At 51.0% G+C, this 17854-nt stretch overlaps 8 protein-coding genes across 8 annotated transcripts; 3 read left to right on the top strand and 5 right to left on the bottom strand.

The window, feature by feature from the left end:
• Positions 1-43: 43 nt before the first annotated feature.
• PC9H_000887 (uncharacterized protein) lies at positions 44-4671 on the bottom strand (the record flags this gene model as incomplete). The annotated part of the gene is made up of 20 exons (XM_036770540.1): positions 44-374; positions 423-490; positions 540-680; positions 734-914; positions 1107-1263; positions 1316-1510; positions 1562-1656; positions 1711-1973; positions 2027-2219; positions 2282-2391; positions 2445-2554; positions 2610-2700; positions 2755-2821; positions 2868-3024; positions 3076-3178; positions 3233-3395; positions 3446-3864; positions 3922-4170; positions 4218-4315; positions 4362-4671. 20 exons carry the CDS (start codon positions 4669-4671, stop codon positions 44-46), a joined length of 3501 nt encoding a protein of 1166 aa, XP_036636385.1.
• Positions 4672-4855: 184 nt separating this feature from the next.
• On the bottom strand, positions 4856-5513 carry HTB1_1 (histone H2B; the record flags this gene model as incomplete). Its single annotated transcript, XM_036770539.1, has 5 exons — positions 4856-4878; positions 4929-5051; positions 5103-5207; positions 5262-5442; positions 5502-5513. The coding sequence occupies 5 exons, from the start codon at positions 5511-5513 to the stop codon at positions 4856-4858; spliced, it is 444 nt and encodes a 147-aa protein (XP_036636384.1).
• A 305-nt stretch (positions 5514-5818) lies between these two features.
• Positions 5819-6849, bottom strand: PC9H_000885 (uncharacterized protein; the record flags this gene model as incomplete). Its single annotated transcript, XM_036770538.1, has 5 exons — positions 5819-6182; positions 6239-6339; positions 6388-6601; positions 6655-6735; positions 6785-6849. 5 exons carry the CDS (start codon positions 6847-6849, stop codon positions 5819-5821), a joined length of 825 nt encoding a protein of 274 aa, XP_036636383.1.
• Positions 6850-7127: 278 nt separating this feature from the next.
• On the top strand, positions 7128-9066 carry LCB4 (sphinganine kinase lcb4; the record flags this gene model as incomplete). Its single annotated transcript, XM_036770537.1, has 11 exons — positions 7128-7194; positions 7256-7456; positions 7511-7563; positions 7616-7691; positions 7744-7845; positions 7906-8061; positions 8118-8279; positions 8332-8575; positions 8634-8700; positions 8749-8817; positions 8875-9066. 11 exons carry the CDS (start codon positions 7128-7130, stop codon positions 9064-9066), a joined length of 1389 nt encoding a protein of 462 aa, XP_036636382.1.
• Positions 9067-9187: 121 nt separating this feature from the next.
• Positions 9188-10261, top strand: PC9H_000883 (uncharacterized protein; the record flags this gene model as incomplete). Its single annotated transcript, XM_036770536.1, has 3 exons — positions 9188-9770; positions 9826-9972; positions 10032-10261. The coding sequence occupies 3 exons, from the start codon at positions 9188-9190 to the stop codon at positions 10259-10261; spliced, it is 960 nt and encodes a 319-aa protein (XP_036636381.1).
• A 39-nt stretch (positions 10262-10300) lies between these two features.
• PC9H_000882 (uncharacterized protein) lies at positions 10301-11661 on the bottom strand (the record flags this gene model as incomplete). Its single annotated transcript, XM_036770535.1, has 4 exons — positions 10301-10308; positions 10365-10503; positions 10562-10971; positions 11025-11661. 4 exons carry the CDS (start codon positions 11659-11661, stop codon positions 10301-10303), a joined length of 1194 nt encoding a protein of 397 aa, XP_036636380.1.
• Positions 11662-11943: 282 nt separating this feature from the next.
• Positions 11944-14600, bottom strand: PC9H_000881 (uncharacterized protein; the record flags this gene model as incomplete). Its single annotated transcript, XM_036770534.1, has 17 exons — positions 11944-12002; positions 12056-12291; positions 12348-12366; positions 12414-12537; positions 12587-12600; positions 12655-12692; positions 12748-12805; positions 12855-12895; positions 12975-13048; positions 13104-13129; positions 13179-13200; positions 13259-13471; positions 13584-13668; positions 13725-13747; positions 13802-13872; positions 14052-14352; positions 14574-14600. 17 exons carry the CDS (start codon positions 14598-14600, stop codon positions 11944-11946), a joined length of 1431 nt encoding a protein of 476 aa, XP_036636379.1.
• A 1100-nt stretch (positions 14601-15700) lies between these two features.
• On the top strand, positions 15701-17648 carry HSP60 (chaperonin; the record flags this gene model as incomplete). Its single annotated transcript, XM_036770533.1, has 4 exons — positions 15701-15881; positions 15933-15983; positions 16036-16096; positions 16151-17648. The coding sequence occupies 4 exons, from the start codon at positions 15701-15703 to the stop codon at positions 17646-17648; spliced, it is 1791 nt and encodes a 596-aa protein (XP_036636378.1).
• Between the last annotated feature and the right edge of the window lie 206 nt (positions 17649-17854).

The raw sequence follows: 17854 nt of genomic DNA, 5'->3' as shown, positions 1-17854 counted from the left end.
TCTTCATCTACACATTCATTCAAGTCCGAGTCTGATAATTACTCTACAACGATTCCGACGCCACCATCTGCTGCACTAGCTCCTGTATACGCGTATACGCATCAGTCAATTCATACGAACTGAGTCGTTCACATTCCGCCTGGTAATCGTGCTCGAGAGCCTCGATTTCATCGTTGGACAGGCCTGACCAACGCGCGCCGATTTCAGCCGCCGTTGGGATCATCGCCGCCGCGTCCGGTGTCAGCACTAATCCCGGATCCGGACGTTTGTTTTGGGGTGATATAGCAGCAAGGGTAGCAAAAAGTGCTGTCTGCTGTAATCGTTCGGTATACTCTGCGTCAGTGATATTCGCAGTTTGGAGTATTTGTGACCAGCTGCGCTGCGATTAGAGACGACCTCGGTTAGGAGAGATCCAGGCTTACTCGTCGTGGATGTAGATTCGTCGCCAGATACTTCGGAAGGCAAACAATCTACGGTCCCCGGGTAGCTCCTGTTGTCATTATTTAGCTACTAGATCGCTTCGTACATTATTTGCGTACCTCTGATTGGATGAGTAACTGGAGAGCAGTAATGTAGTTCTCAATGGAATTTTCATTGTCTTGCAGCGATAGCACGTCCGCGACATTTTCCATGGACAGAGCTTTTCCTTGAAGGAGCTCCCGTATGAACTGTTTCACCAGCTAGAAAAGAAGTTACAGAAAAAGCGGTTTGAAGAGAAAGAACCAAAGCTCACTAATGTCAAAGCAGGGAATGAGGACAACCTCCTTCCTTTCTTTTGCAAGATTGTGTCAACTTGGGAATCCAGTGATTGCTTGCCTCGAGTGGGCAGAACCGACTTGAATTCACTGATGAGGGCTTCATGGACGCTCACGAAGTCCAAGCCGTCATGGAAAGCTAACACATTATTCCATGAGCTGACGAAATTCGTTCAAGTAGCAATCACGAACCGTCTAAGAGCCCAGTGTCTGCTGATAACCGTTGCTCCTGTAGATGAACAAGCTCGGACAATTTGCCAACGCTGAGTAAGAACTGAAGAAGTAACATCCAGCAATAATTCCATATGATGGATATGCGTGCCTACCTGTTTGCTTGGGAGGTTTGTCGACCTGTTCGCTTCCTCCAAGAGAGTTTGCGCGGTCGTTTCATACCTCCCCTTGCCCAAGTCGTGTAGCCAAGAAATGCTAGGATGTGGATTCGACGCAAAAAACCTGTCGAAGTAGATACTATAGAGGTCTTCTTGTGCAAACATAATCCTCAGCTCTCCTGTTCAAACCCTGAGCGTAATGCGACACGTGGCATGGGATTGTAAACATACCGTGTTGTATATACCATCGGAAGAGCTCGAAAGCAAAATCGTCCTTAAACTTCTCGATATACCGCTGAATATCAGTGATCCACGGATTTTCATGCGGTGGATACACCATGTCCCGATGACACAACGCTGCTAGACTGCTGAAGTCTCTGTATGTTTCAGCCAGACTCAGCGCTGGGTGTGGGTATCCAAGCCTTCCTAACATACAAGTTAGATACAGGTTCAAAGATGCAAGAGGGGACGACTTACTGAGCGTCTCCAATATTTCCGGTCTGAGAAGGGCGAAGCGATGCTCAAGTTCATCGCGATCACGCTCTGTCCCAGCCTCACCATTAGAAATTGTGCTGTAAGAAGTCAGAATGTCGTGTATAGCGATAGAAGCACAATGCAAAGCATACCTGCCGAGCCAGTCCAATCGCTCTTGAATGCAAGCGAAAAGGACAGTTGCCAACTCGGGGAGCTGAGAGCCCGGTTCACTCTGACTCTGGTGGTATTGGCCGTCTGCTCCGGGGACATCTGCCTTGTCGGTTATCGCCTCGAACAAGCTAAGTGCAACGTCTATCACCGTTGGTTTGCTCGTCCATGGGTTGATAATTGGCCATTCGAGGCTGTATTGGCCTTTGTGTTCTTCCCGGAACTTGAAGGCTGACTTGAGGACGGTCTGCGGGAGGTAGTGAGATTTTAACAGGAAGACTTAAGATGGTATTAGAGTACCAAAAAGATGCGAGTCGCTTCGGGAAGGACGCTCGCAGCTTGGGGGCCTTGCGATCTCTTCACGACAGTTTCTACTTTGCGCAGAAGCTTCCCTATATTCACGATGTGCAGCCGGAAGAACGCGCGCATCATGTCGGCGTGGTGGTCTTCGTTCACGTCTTTCATGTACAACGCAACTGCGTCATACAGAACACTGCGTGAGTGCGACGTCCTGCGCACGCGAACAGAGGTTAGCGTCGAAGAGTAGGCGGACACTTGAAGGAGGGGACTAACGCTAGGAATTCGTTGTAAAATAGCCACAAGTCGTGGCCCGCTTGCAGTTTCTCCGCGTTCATCATCAGGCGCTGTCTGCTGCGTTGGGACATCTAAGCATGAATGGGTATCGGTAACCTTGGGATGTGGATAGCGACCGCGTTACCTTGAGGAGCATGGCGTTCTCGTTGATAAACGCGATGAGCCAAGCAAGCCGGTCGATTCTACCTTTCATCTGGATGCTCAAGTCATGGCTTCTTTGAACGAGTTCATGGTCTACCCAATGAGTATATGTCAATAAGCGTAACGGATGCACAGGTGGAGAACGTACCGGATTCAAGGATGGCACGGCTTAGTTGCTCGGCTCCTTCCATGAGGCTCTCTGCTTCTACTTCGGGAGGAAAACTGAAATGCAAGGGGTTCTACATGCGATGTTCAAAATTCCGGTCTTTGGTGATAGTGAAACTTATGCTTACCCCAAGTAGAGATCCATATAGAATAGCCTGAGTCATTATCGACTTGACGAGACCAGGACGCCCGGTCCTAAACTTCATGAGGTACGAACCCTGTATAAGAGAAATGGACTTACTCCGGATCAAACGCTCGAATCTTATCAATGTCCAAGTACGCCTTGACCATCGTCGTCGCAGTGAGAACGAGCACAGTGCTTTCTTCGCTTACGACGCCAACGCCGAGAGTGCGGTCTGACTTGGCTTTGAATTCGAGTCTGTCTCTGTAATTCGAATCTGGTGTTATAGCATGAGAGGAAGGAGCTTAGACAAGAGAAGAGAACAAACCTCTTGCACATATAGCGACGACATCTCCGAATTGAACAGTGACAAGTGTGCCATCAGAGATGAGCTGAATTCGTGCATGCATTGCAGCTCCCGAAGCTGAAGTCTGAGGGGGATCCGTGAGCTGTGTTAGTCTCCCCTCCTTCACGGCAATACGCACACTTTGATAAGGGACGATCCTGATAGAATCCACCGCCAGGATGTCTATTTGCTGGGTCATAAATACCAGCGCGTACACCCTGCGTACACCCAAGAGGTCGACCGCCATGGAGTTGAACTCTTCTTTCCCCGCGTACGAAACCAAAATGACCAGTTTTCCGTTTCTAACACCTCGTTAGATACACCACAATTCTCAGCACAAACAACCACTTACTTATCCACAGCCATGTCCACTAGCTCGAGGTCCAACTTCGCGTCGTCAGCCTCAACGGCGTCACCGAACTCACTTCGCAGCGCCGAAAGAACAGTTGGCGCAACCTCAATGTCTTCCTGTGGCTCCTCCCATCCCCCAGGGTTCATCTCCCATTTCTGCACGCGCGTATCGACCAGCGCCCAGATATCCTGCACCCCCGTGGCATGCTTAGAACCCAAAGCAACCGCGTTGATGTTCCCTGGCTCAGCCAATTGATTGGTTGACGTAGATGCATTGAAGAACGGAATAAGGCGCGACAAGGAGAGAGACGGAGCGGGCTTCGCGAAGACGTGCCACGCGAGGTTGTGTCTCCCATTAGCGGATGTGAGTGTCAATCGATAGAAACGCCCAAGCGTAGTCGATACGACGAACGTCTGCGCCTTTGGGACCGAAACTGTATAAGTCAGTGGTCTTTCACATACGATTCGAACACGTACATCGACGCGGGTGAGCGTTGTCACACTTTCGTCCTCTGATAGATCCAGGTGCAGCGTAACATAGTTCTCGCCCCCAGCCAACCCAATCCCAATGCTGTCCCAGTATCTGATTTCACCAAGGGGGGATACGAGGATAAGCCCGGGCTCTCTTGTCTTGACGAAGGGTACAAGAACGTGGAGAGGGGGTCCGGATGGCTCGTCGTCCTGGGGACACGAGAAGATGTAGCAAGTCGGGGTCCCTTTCACTGCCTGCGTCTGGGTTGAGCATCAGTAGGAGAAGATTCGCGCGAACTCACCTGAGCATGTTGCCAGACAAAACAAGTTTGTATTGAAGCGACCAGTGCGAATCCAGTCAAAGTGTCAATATCACCCGTATAAAAGTCGTGCACATAATCTGAATATGATCAGCCGGAGAAGAGAGATGAATACGTCCGGCGCACCTGCACTTGTCAGTATTTGTTTCACTTCCGCCGGGAGATGGGTGTAGAAAGCGACGAGTAACTCCTCCGATTTTGCATATACAGTCTCCCCCGGTGCGCGCTGTGATGCACGCTCAGATACCACGGAAGCGGCCTCGTCGACCTCCATAATGTCAAGGTCCTCATCTTCAGCCACTGGCACAGGCCCCGGAGCAGGGCTAGCACGTTGAGAACTTGGCTTGCTAGCGACCCATGGTCGGCGTGGAGGAGATGTGGCAAGTGTGCGCAGTCGACTTGATCTCCGGGGAGCGGGGGACGAGAATGTCGCCATGAAAGTCAAAGCGGAGCCACAGACGCGTTTCGTTGGTGTTTTATCGTGTGAACTTCATTGATTCAGACCATTCATTCTCCCCAAACCCAGAAATACCGTGCAGTACATCGTCGTGCAAGATAGCGATTATATGAATGATCTAGAACATGTAGTACAATAATAATATAATCCGGTGAACAACAATCTACTTGGAACCAGCGGAGTACTCTGCAAGATTGTTAGCAAGTGCCACGCGCGGAAGGCTGACGACGACGTACTGGTAACCGACTTGGTTCCCTCAGAGATGGCGTGCTTGGCCAATTCACCAGGAAGGATGAGTCGTACACTTGTTTGGATTTCTCTGGAGGAGATAGTAGACTTCTTAGAGTATGCGGCGAGCTCTGTGTCAACGCGTTAATGGGAGGATGTGCCGCGGGAAGAAGCAATCGTACTGGAGGCCTCAGTGGCAATTCGCTCGAAGATATCGTTGACAAAAGAGTTCAAAATGGCCATAGCCTTGTTGGAAATACCCGTGTCCGGGTGAACTTGCTTCAGAACTGCGGGAGAAGGGTTAGGATGGACGGTCGGAGCGGCGGGTTCAGCACGCGCACCCTTGTAGATGTAGGAACTGTAGGTCTCCTTGCGAGCCTTCTTGCGCTTCTTCTTTTCTCCGTCAACAGGAGCGCTGCCACCGCTCTTGGTGGCGGTCTTCTTCGCGGCCTTGGGAGTATCAGTCTTGGCCGGAGCCTTGGAGGCAGTGGATGCAGGGGCTTTGCCAGCGGTGGATGCGGGCTGGGAAGAAGGGGATAATTCGTACAAGGCGCGTCAGATTCCTTGTAAGAGTCACGCACTTTGGGAGCCATTTCTAGAGGATTTCGCGACAAGGGTTGATGAAAAGGCTGCAATATCATTCAATCGCTTCACTAGCACCAGTATAAGGCGTTACTCACAGTTGGTTGGTGTGTGGAGATGGGGGGGAGGAGCAGAGGTGTGTCTTGCCACTACGGACGCGAGCGTCGCTTTATGAGGAATTCGAGATGCGGAGCTTGAAATAAGGAATCTCACGTGAGCGACATTGATCAACGGATCGCGTCTGTCACGCGTTGATGGGTGTCACACCTCTCCTCATAACGGCATTCATAGATTCTATTTCTGAAGTTTCTAGGGACTACTGTCGTTTACTGGCGACCACGACGAGCGTCCTGTACGGATATTCGAAAATCCCGGCTTCTTTGTCGACCCACACGAGATCGTCTCCACGATGCACGATGTCAAGAATGCTTGACTTGACGGCGGCTTTCTCTTCGTCTGGAAGTACACTGATGTAGCTTTTGGAGAATGCCCTGTTGACAACGCCGTTGAGGTCAGAAGTTAATTTATACTGCCACTTTTTTTCTTCATGTGGCTTGAAATGCTTCTGGTATGAGGGGGTATCGAATACTTGACGCCACAAGTCGAGGCGGAATTGAGGCGTTCCTTGTTCATAGGACTCGTATCGATCCCTCAACTGAGCAACCCAGCTTGCACCCTCCCTGAGAAAAAGCAATTGAGATCGAGCAGCCACAGCCCAATCCGCCGCGAAACTCACCTATCTTCGAGATTCCACACCAATACCACAACCCCATCGGGTTTGAGGATGCGAGCGAATTCTGCAGCTGCCCGATCATAGTCTGGACACCAGTGGAAGGCCTGATCATGGTGAGTTTCTCCAAAAGCGTCGGATGCAGTGACGCTTACTTGGGCCACGACAACCAGGTCGGCCCATCCGTCTTCGACATTGGTGGTGTCGAATGTACCCTCAGTAACGGTCACGCGCTCGTCGTTAACGCTTTTACTGAAGACCTCTCGCATACCCTCGCTGGGTTCTATCGCCCGCAACGACTTGATCGAAGATGCCCAGTCCGGGTGTGCGAGCAAAGCTCTAGTGAATATCCCTGTCCCTGCCCCTAGTCTTTTCACCCCATCAGTGGCTTCGAGACGCTGGTATGTACGTACATCACTCACTCGACTATGTTCAGAGGGGATTCTCCTTTGACGGCATTTCGGATATGAGATAACACGTAGGGCTGATAAGACGGCCGAGCCCTATGCGAAAGATTGTAGTCTTGCGCTGAAGTTCTGGCGCACTACTTACTTGTCGTATAGCTCATTTGTCCCCTTCCCGAACCCACTTTGTGCGACGGCGTGGACAGTCACCATCTGAGAATTATGTCGGTGTCGATCTGAAGTGTGCGCCTTATAACAGGCCCCAATGTGACTCCCCTCGCCGGCATGCCGGGCGACTTGGATTATGGCGCGATAAGACGGAAGACGAATCATTTTCTTCTTCACTTCACATGCACGCCGTCATGTGGGATTGCATCAAATAAGCAGACCACCCGGAACAGACTGGAACGTATGGCACTGCGCCCGAGCCGTGCGCCTAGGGGCCGGAAGCGTGATCGGCCACAACAAATGCGCTCGACCATCTTTCCTCAATGACCACTTCCACACCCACCGCGTCGGTGTCGTTGAGTACGAATGCGCTGTCGGTCAATGTCAAAGGTGAGGGGGCCGTGGTCTCTGTACGTCTTGAGGTTGCTAACCGACTTTGGGGTTGTTGCAGACAAGAATAGGGTGCATGACATTCCGTTTCGAGACATACTTCATGCGTCGTTCGACAATGAAGCTAAACGTGCCAGAATCGCGTTCGTGAGGAAATCGAAGGGCCGTCGCGTACTCTCCGAGGTCCATCACGTCGTCCATGACAGTCACTCGGAAGAGGCATCCGCATGTCTTGACAAGGCCATGACCGAAGCTTATAGCGGTATGTTCGTCCCATTATTGTAACGTGCGTCTTGTTTACAGATCTGCACTCGAGGGGTCAAGAAGGGGCGAAGGATCAAGGTTCTGGTGAATCCGTTCGGCGGCAAGGTGAGTAGAGAGCGTTTGTCCGCAACTCCCGCTGCTGACTGAGGGGATGAAGGGAAAGGGGCGAGCTATCTTCATGCAGAAGGTGGAACCAATACTCAGGCATGCCGGGTGCATGCTAGACGTCGTCTGTGAGTACTAGAACCCCCAGCCATTAAAACTAAGCTCACAGGGGTGATCAAGACACAACCCACAGTGGGCATGCTTATGAGATAGCAAAGACACTTCCGCTAGACCAATTCGATGTCATAGTGACAGTCTCCGGCGACGGACTTGTCCATGAAGGTTGGTGTATTATTTGTGTTGTAACATGCCGCTTTCTGAGAATGTTCTCCTCCACTTCAGTGATCAACGGTTTTGCGCATCACGAACATCCCGTCAGAGCCCTTGCTATTCCCATAGCCCCAATACCCACCGGCTCCGGCAATGGCCTGTCTCTCAATTTGCTTGGCTTAGAGGCTGGCTCTGATGTTGCCGAAGCCGCTTTGAACGTGGTCAAAGGTACGGATGTCGTCTCCTCAACTAATTTCGCTAAAGCTCATTACATGACCATTCAGGGACTCCTATGAAAGTCGACCTATTCTCTTTCGTACAGAATAAGAAACGCTCGATTTCCTTCATGTCGCAAGCACTTGGTCTGATGGCGGACCTGGACATTGGTACGGACCACTTACGGTGGATGGGCGAGACACGGTTCATGTATGGATTGATTCGCGGAGGTATTTGCTTTCACTTCTCGTACAAGTTTGCGGCCAGCTGAGAACGCATCAGTCCTGCGGTTCAAGCCATGTCCTATCCAACTCTCCGTCAAAATAGCAGAACAGGACAAGACAAAGATGCTCGAAGCACTTCAGGCTCGACGACAAACTCAGAGCAGTGCTTCCAGCAGTACAAATGCCTCCTCGTCTTCCTCTTTGCCACCCTTAAAGTTCTTGCCTGAAGACAAGGATGGGTGGACGGTTATTGATGAGCCTCTACTTTACGTCTACGCTGGCAAAGGGCCATACGTCGGGCGGTAAGTAGAGACAGGAGTTCCTCCGCAGAGACGCGCATTGATTGGCTTCGAATTCCAGAGACTTCATGGCATTTCCCGTGTCATTGCCTGATGATGGCCTCATAGATATTACCATTCAACCATTGGCGAGTACCTTTTGGATGAACACTGCTCAATGACTTATCGTATCTCAGTCATCGCGCAGTGATGTTTTGAAGGAAATGGAGGGTGCTCCGCGAGGTGAAGCGTATTGGAGTCCAAAGGTGCGCGTGGCTTCGTACAGTTCCACCTTGCTTCTACTAACGGCATCGGCCATCTAGCTCAAGTACTTCAAAGCACATGCGTATCGCGTGAAGCCTCTGACTCCCAATGGTGCATTGTCTGTAGATGGAGAACCGTTTCCTTTTGAAGAATACCAAGTGGAGGTCCACCAGGGATTGGGCACACTGCTCAGCCCACATGGCGTGTATGTAGCAGACTTCGACGGGCCACCCAGCAGGCATCAGAAGTAGTCCAAAGGGTAGATTTATATAGATTATGTAGTCGGTTTGCTCATAGCTTTGACTTGGGAACTTGGAATTTGTCAGCTGTAAACTGTCAGCTGTTCCAGTAACACCATATTCGACGTCGGTCATGTTGTCGATCAAAGCTTCTCGGTGCTCGCCACTGCTTCGTTCGTCGCGCCGACAATTCTGCAGCGATGTGGCCCTCGACGAATGGATAGCGTCCCCCAAGCAATTAGTTATGCGAGATACATTTCATCGGGAACGCGTCTCGGACCTGTACATCACTTTACCAACCCGCGATGGTACAAGGCGTCAGTGGACCGAGCCTAAAGACGGCGCACCACTAGGTTACGGGCACCACCTCGCTTTCTTCCACCCCCGTAATGCCGAGGCTAACCTGCGCAAAGACGGAACCGACGCAGAATTCTGCCCACCCGAGCCGTTCACGCGGAGGATGTGGGCTGGAGGGAAGATCAGTTGGAACACGGAGAAGCCATTGCTCATCGGTCGGGCAGCCACGGCGACGTCCACAATAGGCTCCATCGAAAAGAAGGGATTTGAGAAGGGATCACCGATGCTTTTCGTCACACAGAGGATTGCTGTGAGAATGGACGAGGAAACGGAGAATAGTGTCGAAGAGGAACGGGTTCATGTCTATCTCCCCATTGCAACAGGAAGCAGAACTGGCGGCGCGCACACGCCCAGGAAAGGTGCTCCGTTTTATACCATTCTAGCAAATGGCCCTTTTCTCATCCATGTTTCCAGTGAAGGACGCGCCAGTATCGCCACATGACTTCTCGTTCTCATATACCCCAACGCCTACAACACTCTTTCGTTTCTCCGCTCTGACATTTAATGGGCATCACATACATCTAGATAAAGAGTACGCCCGAAGTGAAGAAGGTTACCCAGGTACGCAGGACTGCTTAAAATGTCCATCGTCTTCCCTTAGAAGCGAACAATATTGTCAGAACGCCTTGTCCACGGACCTCTCACCGCGCTGATGCTCCTCGAATCGCTTGGGTTCAGTGGAGAGAAGGATGCACAGTTGAGATCTCTCGCATATCGAGCGCAAAACCCTCTCTTCGTCAACAGTGAACTAACTCTTGCTGGGAGCTGGGAGAATGCAAAGACGGCGAAGGTGTGGTGTGTAAACCAAGATGGTGTAGTGGGTATGACTGGGACGGTGGAATGTGTCTAACAGCATGTACTCCCATGGCCCAAAGTTGAAACAACGAGCTCAGAAGCCTGCGGGTTGAGCGATAAACGAGAGATCAGTGGTATATACTCTAATATGAACTCACCGTATTTGTTACCAGCTTCTTTGCGATTCCGTCTTCCTTCCGCAATCTTTTCCTCGAGGGCTGCGCGGTTTTGATAGGCATCTGTAAGTAGCGAGGACAATTGGTGACGAGATTTCGCGCGACCGCTCTGCTTGGCAGGCTACCGAAAAGATTAGCAACGTCCTACAGCCAACGATGAGTATGTATCTCCAACTCACATCGATATTCATCCTGGGTTTCGCTGGTTCGCCTGTGGCATCTGTGGTAACAGCCTTGCGTGATTCTCTCTCTTGTATTTCCCTTCTCGCTTTCTCCATCTCCGTCACCATGTTCACCTCTTCCGCGCTCTCTTCGGACCCCTCGAATCCCTTGATGGCGCCCTTTTCGAGAGCCCGAACCTGGTCGTCGTACTCTTTCTTCCATTTCTTGAGGTAAACATTGTAGTATTCGGGATCATAAGCAGCCCACGCTCCTGATGGGAGAAGGTAGTACCCAGGATATGGATCTTGAGGCGTAGGAGTAGGTGGTTTGAATTCTATGACTTCAGGTGCAGAGGTGATCGAGACGTGAGACGATGAACTGGCAGCAGCTGCAGTTACCTTCGCCGATGATGAAGAAGAGGTGGCACCTAGTTGATAAACCTTGAGCTCTGTGACTGTCTGGACTGATAGAATCACGAACCTAAACCAAAGAAATCCATAGCTGGTGCAGCATTCGGTCTCGGCGGGGCGATGGGTCGTCTCCCTTCTTCCTCCACCGAGATATTTGGTCTTCGTTTCGAAATAGACACGGGCATAAACGAGACGGGCGTTGATGGAGTAGCATCCTTCGAGGGCGTCGCCTCGGGCCCGGGCGCGTTGTCTTGTTCTTCGTCTTCAGGCTCTTTAGACGTAGGAACCAGAGCGGGTGTCGATGCAGTGTTGAAGACCAGACCTGGGCCTCTCCCCCCTCCAAGTACCCTTTCCGGTACAGTAGCTACGGGAACTTTGCGCTTTGGTGTCGGCAGCATCGACAGTAGCGAAGACGCTCCAGCTCCAGATCCCAGCCGAGGCTTCTTGGCTGGAGGCCTATCATCTTTCAGGTCATCGCTGTCGTCGTCTTGCGGCAGACTAGGCAGTGAAGGTAGGCCAATTGCAATCTTCTTCGGTTTCCTCGCTTTGGGCGCAGATACCTTGTCTGCCGATGGAGGAGGTAATGCCAGAGATGAGGATTTTGCCGCAGGTTTTGCGGCGGTCTTTGGCTTCACAGGTGCGGGAAGTGGTGCACGTTCATCTTCGCTTTCACTACCGCTGCCATAGTCCCCCAGCCCAGAAAGCATTCTGAGTTGAAAGTGAGTTGGTGGTCAAGGTGAGATGCGCGCCAAACACGTTCAGGGTCAGGGGCTCCGAACTCGAGCTTGCTAGGTCCAACTTTACGGAAATCGTGGACGATACAATGATATATACATTAGCTTGTTCTACATGGCTCCTCTTACACAACTTGTTATCATGGCACTGTCACTTTCAATGCCCCCGCATTCACTTTACCCCCTGCCACGGGACGGTGTAACTTGTTCTCGCCTACACCCATAGCATCAGTAAAGGTTCATTTCAAAAGTCTTTCATGTACCATTTTTCACAGGGAATTCAGCAGAAGCAAAGCCGTCAGTATTGGGGAAAGCTGTGAATGGTTAAACCATATACTCTGGATGATAGCTCGACTCGTGTACGTACTGATATTTCTCATCGCATAGTATGTCGCATTGAGCCATTGAGGGTCGATGGTGAGGGTGAAGAAGCCACGGAACGACCCTTCACTCCATTGCAAGTCGGGATTGATATCGACCAACTGACGCGAAATCACATCGGCGGCAGCGGGTGCGATGTTAGCTCTAAATGAGGAAGTAGAAGTCACAGCTGTTCCAGCAAATTCAACGCCTATGGCGCCATCTCCGGTGATCGGGTTATACCTGTGGCTGGATGTTAGGCGCGACGTACATAGGGATAATCCTAATCCCACACTCACGTCGTTGTGTCGTTGGGACCTAAGATAGGTGTCAAAATGGAGTGTTGAAAGAGATACGAAACTTACGAGCGAGGTCTGACACCCAATTCGCATGACTATCGCCAGCCAAAATAACAGTATTACTGATTTCATTGTTGTAGAGGTGATCCAAGATTCTGGCTCGATTGGCACGGTACCCATCCCAAGCGTCCTAAGAACAGTAAAAGACCGGGAAGGTCGCTTCCGAATTCAGTGCTTACCGTATTGAAGCGGACTATATCGATGAGAGACTCAGCGGGGGAGCGGGACGCGGAGTTTGGTTACTCACAACTCGAACCGTTGAGCTGGCTGAAGACCACTTGCTGACTATAGTTGTTGGGTCACAAGTAGGAAATTGGTCTAGGATGACGAAGACGCTCACCCTACAACTCTCCATATGGCCTCGCGGCGCTTTGATTCAGACAATGTGTCGGCGAACCCTATTACAATAAACACGTCGGGTGCGTTCCTTTCTCAGAGTAAACATACTGACATTTTTCTTGGGTGAATCCCATGATGGAGCGATTGGGCTGATCCACCAGAGTGGCCACCACTGCGTCGAACGTTTAACTGAAGGAACGCCCAGAAGTCAAGGCCTGGTAGACTCACGTGCTATCAAATAAGAGGGTCAGCGTATGGCATGTGTATCGAAGAACGAAGTGATCACCTCTATTGTACGTTAGCTGAAAGGACAGTGATAATTAGTACCATTAAGTGTTGAGCGTCCGTTGGGCTTACATCCGTAATATCTCGATCGTACTGACCTACCAGGAGATTTGGATACGGCCCCGATAGTACTAATGACCTACTCACGAGTATCAAGAATGGACAAATCCTTCGTCCCTCCGTCAATCATCCATCCTTGTTTTCCACGCAGACATACATAAACTCACCAACAGTTTGCCAACCTGGAAGTTTCTCCATATACGCAGTAGGTCGTGGGTATCAACCTGCCGAACGGGGAGCCACTCGTGATATGCTCTGATAGCCGCTAGTTTTCTGTCGGTGAAGCAGGCGCCTGAAGGTGAGAAGGAGCATCCAGCCGCGGTGTCGTTCGAATTGGAGGTCCCGGCTTTCCATGCGTTGTTTGCCACTTCATGGTCGTCCTAAAGAGACGAAAACAAAACAGATGAGAAAAACCAAAGCGATGTCAACCAGTTTGTCTCTGACCCAAGTGGTAATCCATGGCGCGGATTGATGTGCCAGTGACAAACTAACATCCGTTCGATATTGCTGGAAGCGCTGTCGATAATCATGGATCGTAGCAAGCTGCCTACCGAGAACTGCTCGGCCAATGGCACCCCTACGGCCAATATAGTCATCATCAATGATTCTCCATATACACTGCGTAGCACCTACCCACTCCCTATTGATTCGTAAATCTAGGAAATTGATTCGGCCACATTGCATTTGAACGAGTAGGGGCATAAACATACGTAGTCTCCCAAGTGAACAAACACATCTGCAGTGGTATTCTGGGCGGCAAAGCCATATGCATTGAAATATCCTAGACACCGATTAGTAAAACGCATTGGTTGAGCACGAGTGAGAAATCGACCAGCTTGAAACTGAGAGCAGGAGAACACGGCAAAAGTCAGAGGTTTTCCACCATTCACTTGGTCCGCCGGGGCTATAATATGACGAAAATCACGCTGCGTAAATACTTTAATCTGTAGCGACACCTACTATCCGGGCTCGCAAACGTCCTGGTTGCTCCAACTGGACTGACGCTTTCGGCATTAGTGCAGTCCGAGAACTGGAAGAAGTATCTTGTGTCGGGTTGCAAACCTGTCGCTTCTACCTTGACAGTGAAATCAACGTCATAGGATGTGAAGGCCTCTCCCGAGTCGATTACTGGGCTCAGTGTGTTGGACGTGGAGATTTTGAACGAGACGCAGACAGGTACGCTCTGGTCGGGAAGGGCCCCTGTGCTTAAGGCGGGAACAGCGCGAGTCCAGAGGAGTACGCTGGTATCAAATGGGTCGCCCTATGGACTAGGTTAGAATGGCACTACTAAGGGAAGATAGGTTATATATACACTGGCAACTAGGGTCTAAATTAGTTATGACAATGTGGTGAAGAGAGTGGAGTGTAAAAACCTGAATGAGTGAAATTCAGTCCGCCGTTCCAAACGAAGGGACTCTGTATCATAGGTATCAGCCTCGTTGGAAACGACGTTGTATGGGCCACTTGCGTTGCTAAAGTCACTCCCATAGAAATTTGGGTAATGGTCATCTTTGAATGGAGTCGCGTCTATGATTTGACGCTTCGAGTGTTGAACATATCGGGCGTGAATCGATTTGGTGTCAAGGCCGTGCTGTGCAGTGATTTCATAACATTGTTATACAGAGGATTGTATTTGCACCTACTTCTGGGTGGTCAATGAAAGGTGAGCGATAGGCTAAGTTGCGATCGAGCAAAAGTGTAGCATGGGAACCAACAGCAAGGGCGATGGATACGAGGAGAAGATTTCGCATATTGTATGTCGGTCACTCTCGCGTCTTCTCAAGTCACCTCGAGGCTTTATGGAATCGGTGCTGAGCACGTTCGTCAGCAAATGACTTATGGCGCAACATATAAAGTGCCTTCTGAGGGGCGAGAATTCAAAGATAGCGAGAGGGCTAATTGGATTCCGGTGGTGAAGCATGGTTGACGGTCCAATTATAGAGAATGAGGCCCATATAGCTCTTCTGTGGAGAAATATATGAGCAAACGGAAGCGGTGAATCGGTCCACATGGTACGAACCCACATACGCGCTATGTTCTTCTTGAGAACCAGGGCTCCATTCAGAGATAGCCAGCGACCCACGGTGATTGTAACAGTCAAACGTTCACAGTGCACATATGGTCCAAGAACGATCGATCAGCGAGAACCGATCGAATCCTGAGCGCTACATGGCCACTCTGCTGTGCTGGCGCGCAAGGCCAATGGGTAGCTTCGTGACATTGAAGGCGTACATATACAATGGGAAGCGCATCCTGCTGTAACCACGCGCTGTCAAGTATTCGAAGCGCTGTGTGACTGAACTCTAGCCAGAGCCATATAGTGGGCGCCGAAAATACGCTTGACAGGGATCCTTAGTATCATCAGGAAATTCAAATTCTCCATGTGTCTTCACTTTGCTGAATATGGGGGTCGCAGTGTTGTTGAATCGACGTCGAGGTTCGAGAACAATCGTTGCCGGCGCACTGCAGGAGACGCCTATTTGGCTATGTTATGCTTAGAAGGTATTGCCGTTTGGGCTTTTAGCGTCGAACTTTCGGCAGGGTTCCGCAAAACTTTCTGTTTCTCACTTGTTCTCTTCCTCCTCCGTATTATTCCCTTTGCCAAAAAAATGCACCACCTGTCGACCTCCTCTTCGCGCGCCGTTCGTCGTGCTGCCGCAAAAGCCGCAAAGCCCATACTGGCTCGCGGTGCCCACAAGGAAATTAAGTTCTCCAATGAGGGCAGGGCATCCATTCTGAAGGGTGTGGATGTTTTGGCCAACGCAGTCAGTGTGACGCTTGGACCAAAAGGTAGCTGCAGTTCTTCCCATTGTGGTTAGTGTCGCTGACGAAGTCGTGTAGGTCGTAATGTGATAATTGAACAGTCATTTGGCGGACCCAAAATTACCAAGGGTATGTACGCGTGGGTATTACGCGCCGTTCCGTCTTCTAACGCGTCTTGCAGACGGTGTTACGGTTGCAAAGTCCATTTCTCTCAAGGATAAGTTCGAAAACCTTGGTGCTCGGTATGTCTGTCTCCCTGGGAGCCATGTGCACGGTGACTAACGTCTTGGTTCCAGACTCGTGCAAGACGTTGCCCAAAAAACGAACGAAGTTGCCGGTGACGGGACAACAACAGCCACAGTCCTTGCTCGTGCTATCTACTCGGAGGGTGTAAAAAATGTCGCGGCCGGCTGCAATCCCATGGACCTCCGTCGAGGTTCGCAAGCTGCCGTCGACAAGGTCGTCCAGTTCTTGTCTGCTAATGCCAAAACCATTACGACAACGGCTGAGATTGCCCAAGTCGCGACCATCTCGGCCAATGGTGATACCCACGTCGGCAACTTGATAGCCCAGGCTATGGAGAAAGTCGGAAAGGAGGGTGTCATTACGGTGAAGGAGGGACGTACCATCGACGACGAGATTGAGATCACCGAGGGCATGCGCTTCGACCGTGGATTCATCTCCCCCTATTTCATCACCGATGTCAAGACACAGAAAGTTGAATTTGAGAAGCCCCTCATCCTCCTCAGCGAAAAGAAGATATCCGTTCTCCAGGATATCCTTCCTTCCCTTGAGGCAGCTGCCCAGGCTCGACGACCTCTTGTCATCATCGCTGAAGATATTGACGGCGAAGCTCTTGCTGCCTGCATCCTCAACAAGCTCCGTGGACAACTCCAGGTTGCTGCCGTGAAAGCTCCCGGCTTCGGCGACAACCGCAAGTCTATTCTCGGCGATCTCGCTATCCTCACCGGCGGCACTGTGTTCACCGACGAGCTCGACATCAAGCTCGAGCGTGCTACTTCCGACCTCCTGGGCTCAACTGGCTCCATCACGATCACCAAGGACGACACCATCGTCCTTAATGGCGAAGGTTCCAAGGACGCCATCCAAGCCCGTTGTGAACAAATCCGTGCTGTCATCGCTGATACCACCACTTCCGACTACGACCGCACTAAGTTGCAAGAACGTCTCGCCAAGCTCAGCGGTGGTGTCGCCGTCATTAAGGTTGGCGGTGCAAGCGAAGTTGAGGTTGGTGAGAAGAAGGACCGCTATGACGACGCGCTGAATGCCACCCGTGCCGCCGTTGAAGAGGGTATTCTCCCCGGTGGTGGTGTTGCTCTCCTCAAAGCCAGTTTAATGCTCGCCACCAACTCCCCGGGAAGCACATCGACGTCGTCGCCAACATCACCGAATGCTGAAGTCATTCCTACCGCCAACTTCGACCAGGAACTGGGTGTTGGCATCATCCGTCGTGCCCTTACCAACCCTGCTCGTACTATCCTCAAGAACGCTGGCGAGGAGTCCTCTGTCATCGTCGGCACTCTCCTGTCTCAGTATGGCACTGAGGACAAGTTCACTTGGGGATATGACGCTGCGAAAGGGGAATATGTTGACATGATCAAGGCCGGTATCGTCGACCCTCTGAAGGTTGTACGCACGGCATTGGTTGATGCCTCCGGTGTTGCCAGCCTTCTCACTACTAGTGAGTGCTGTGTCGTTGATGCTCCGGAAGACGACAAGCCTGCTGGTGGTATGCCAGGTATGGGAGGCATGGGTGGTATGGGCGGCTTCTAAGGTCGACTAGTTCACGGTTTAGGTCAATGTTAGCTTACATCTCATATGGTACTGGTTCGACGCCGCTTAGACGTCCGCCTCTTAGATGCATATCTTATTCGCATATTCGTCACATGTAATTTGGTATTAGTGCAAACTCCCGCAATCCCCACTCAATCATGTTTCTTATGCTTGCACGGATCACTATTCTTATGGCAAAGTTAGGA

Source organism: Pleurotus ostreatus, assembly GCF_014466165.1.
Source record: "Pleurotus ostreatus strain PC9 chromosome Unknown scaffold_1, whole genome shotgun sequence".
NCBI classification, from domain to species: Eukaryota; Fungi; Basidiomycota; class Agaricomycetes; order Agaricales; family Pleurotaceae; genus Pleurotus; species Pleurotus ostreatus.
Note: the sequence above shows the minus strand (reverse complement) of the source record. Positions and strands in the feature narration are given on the sequence as shown.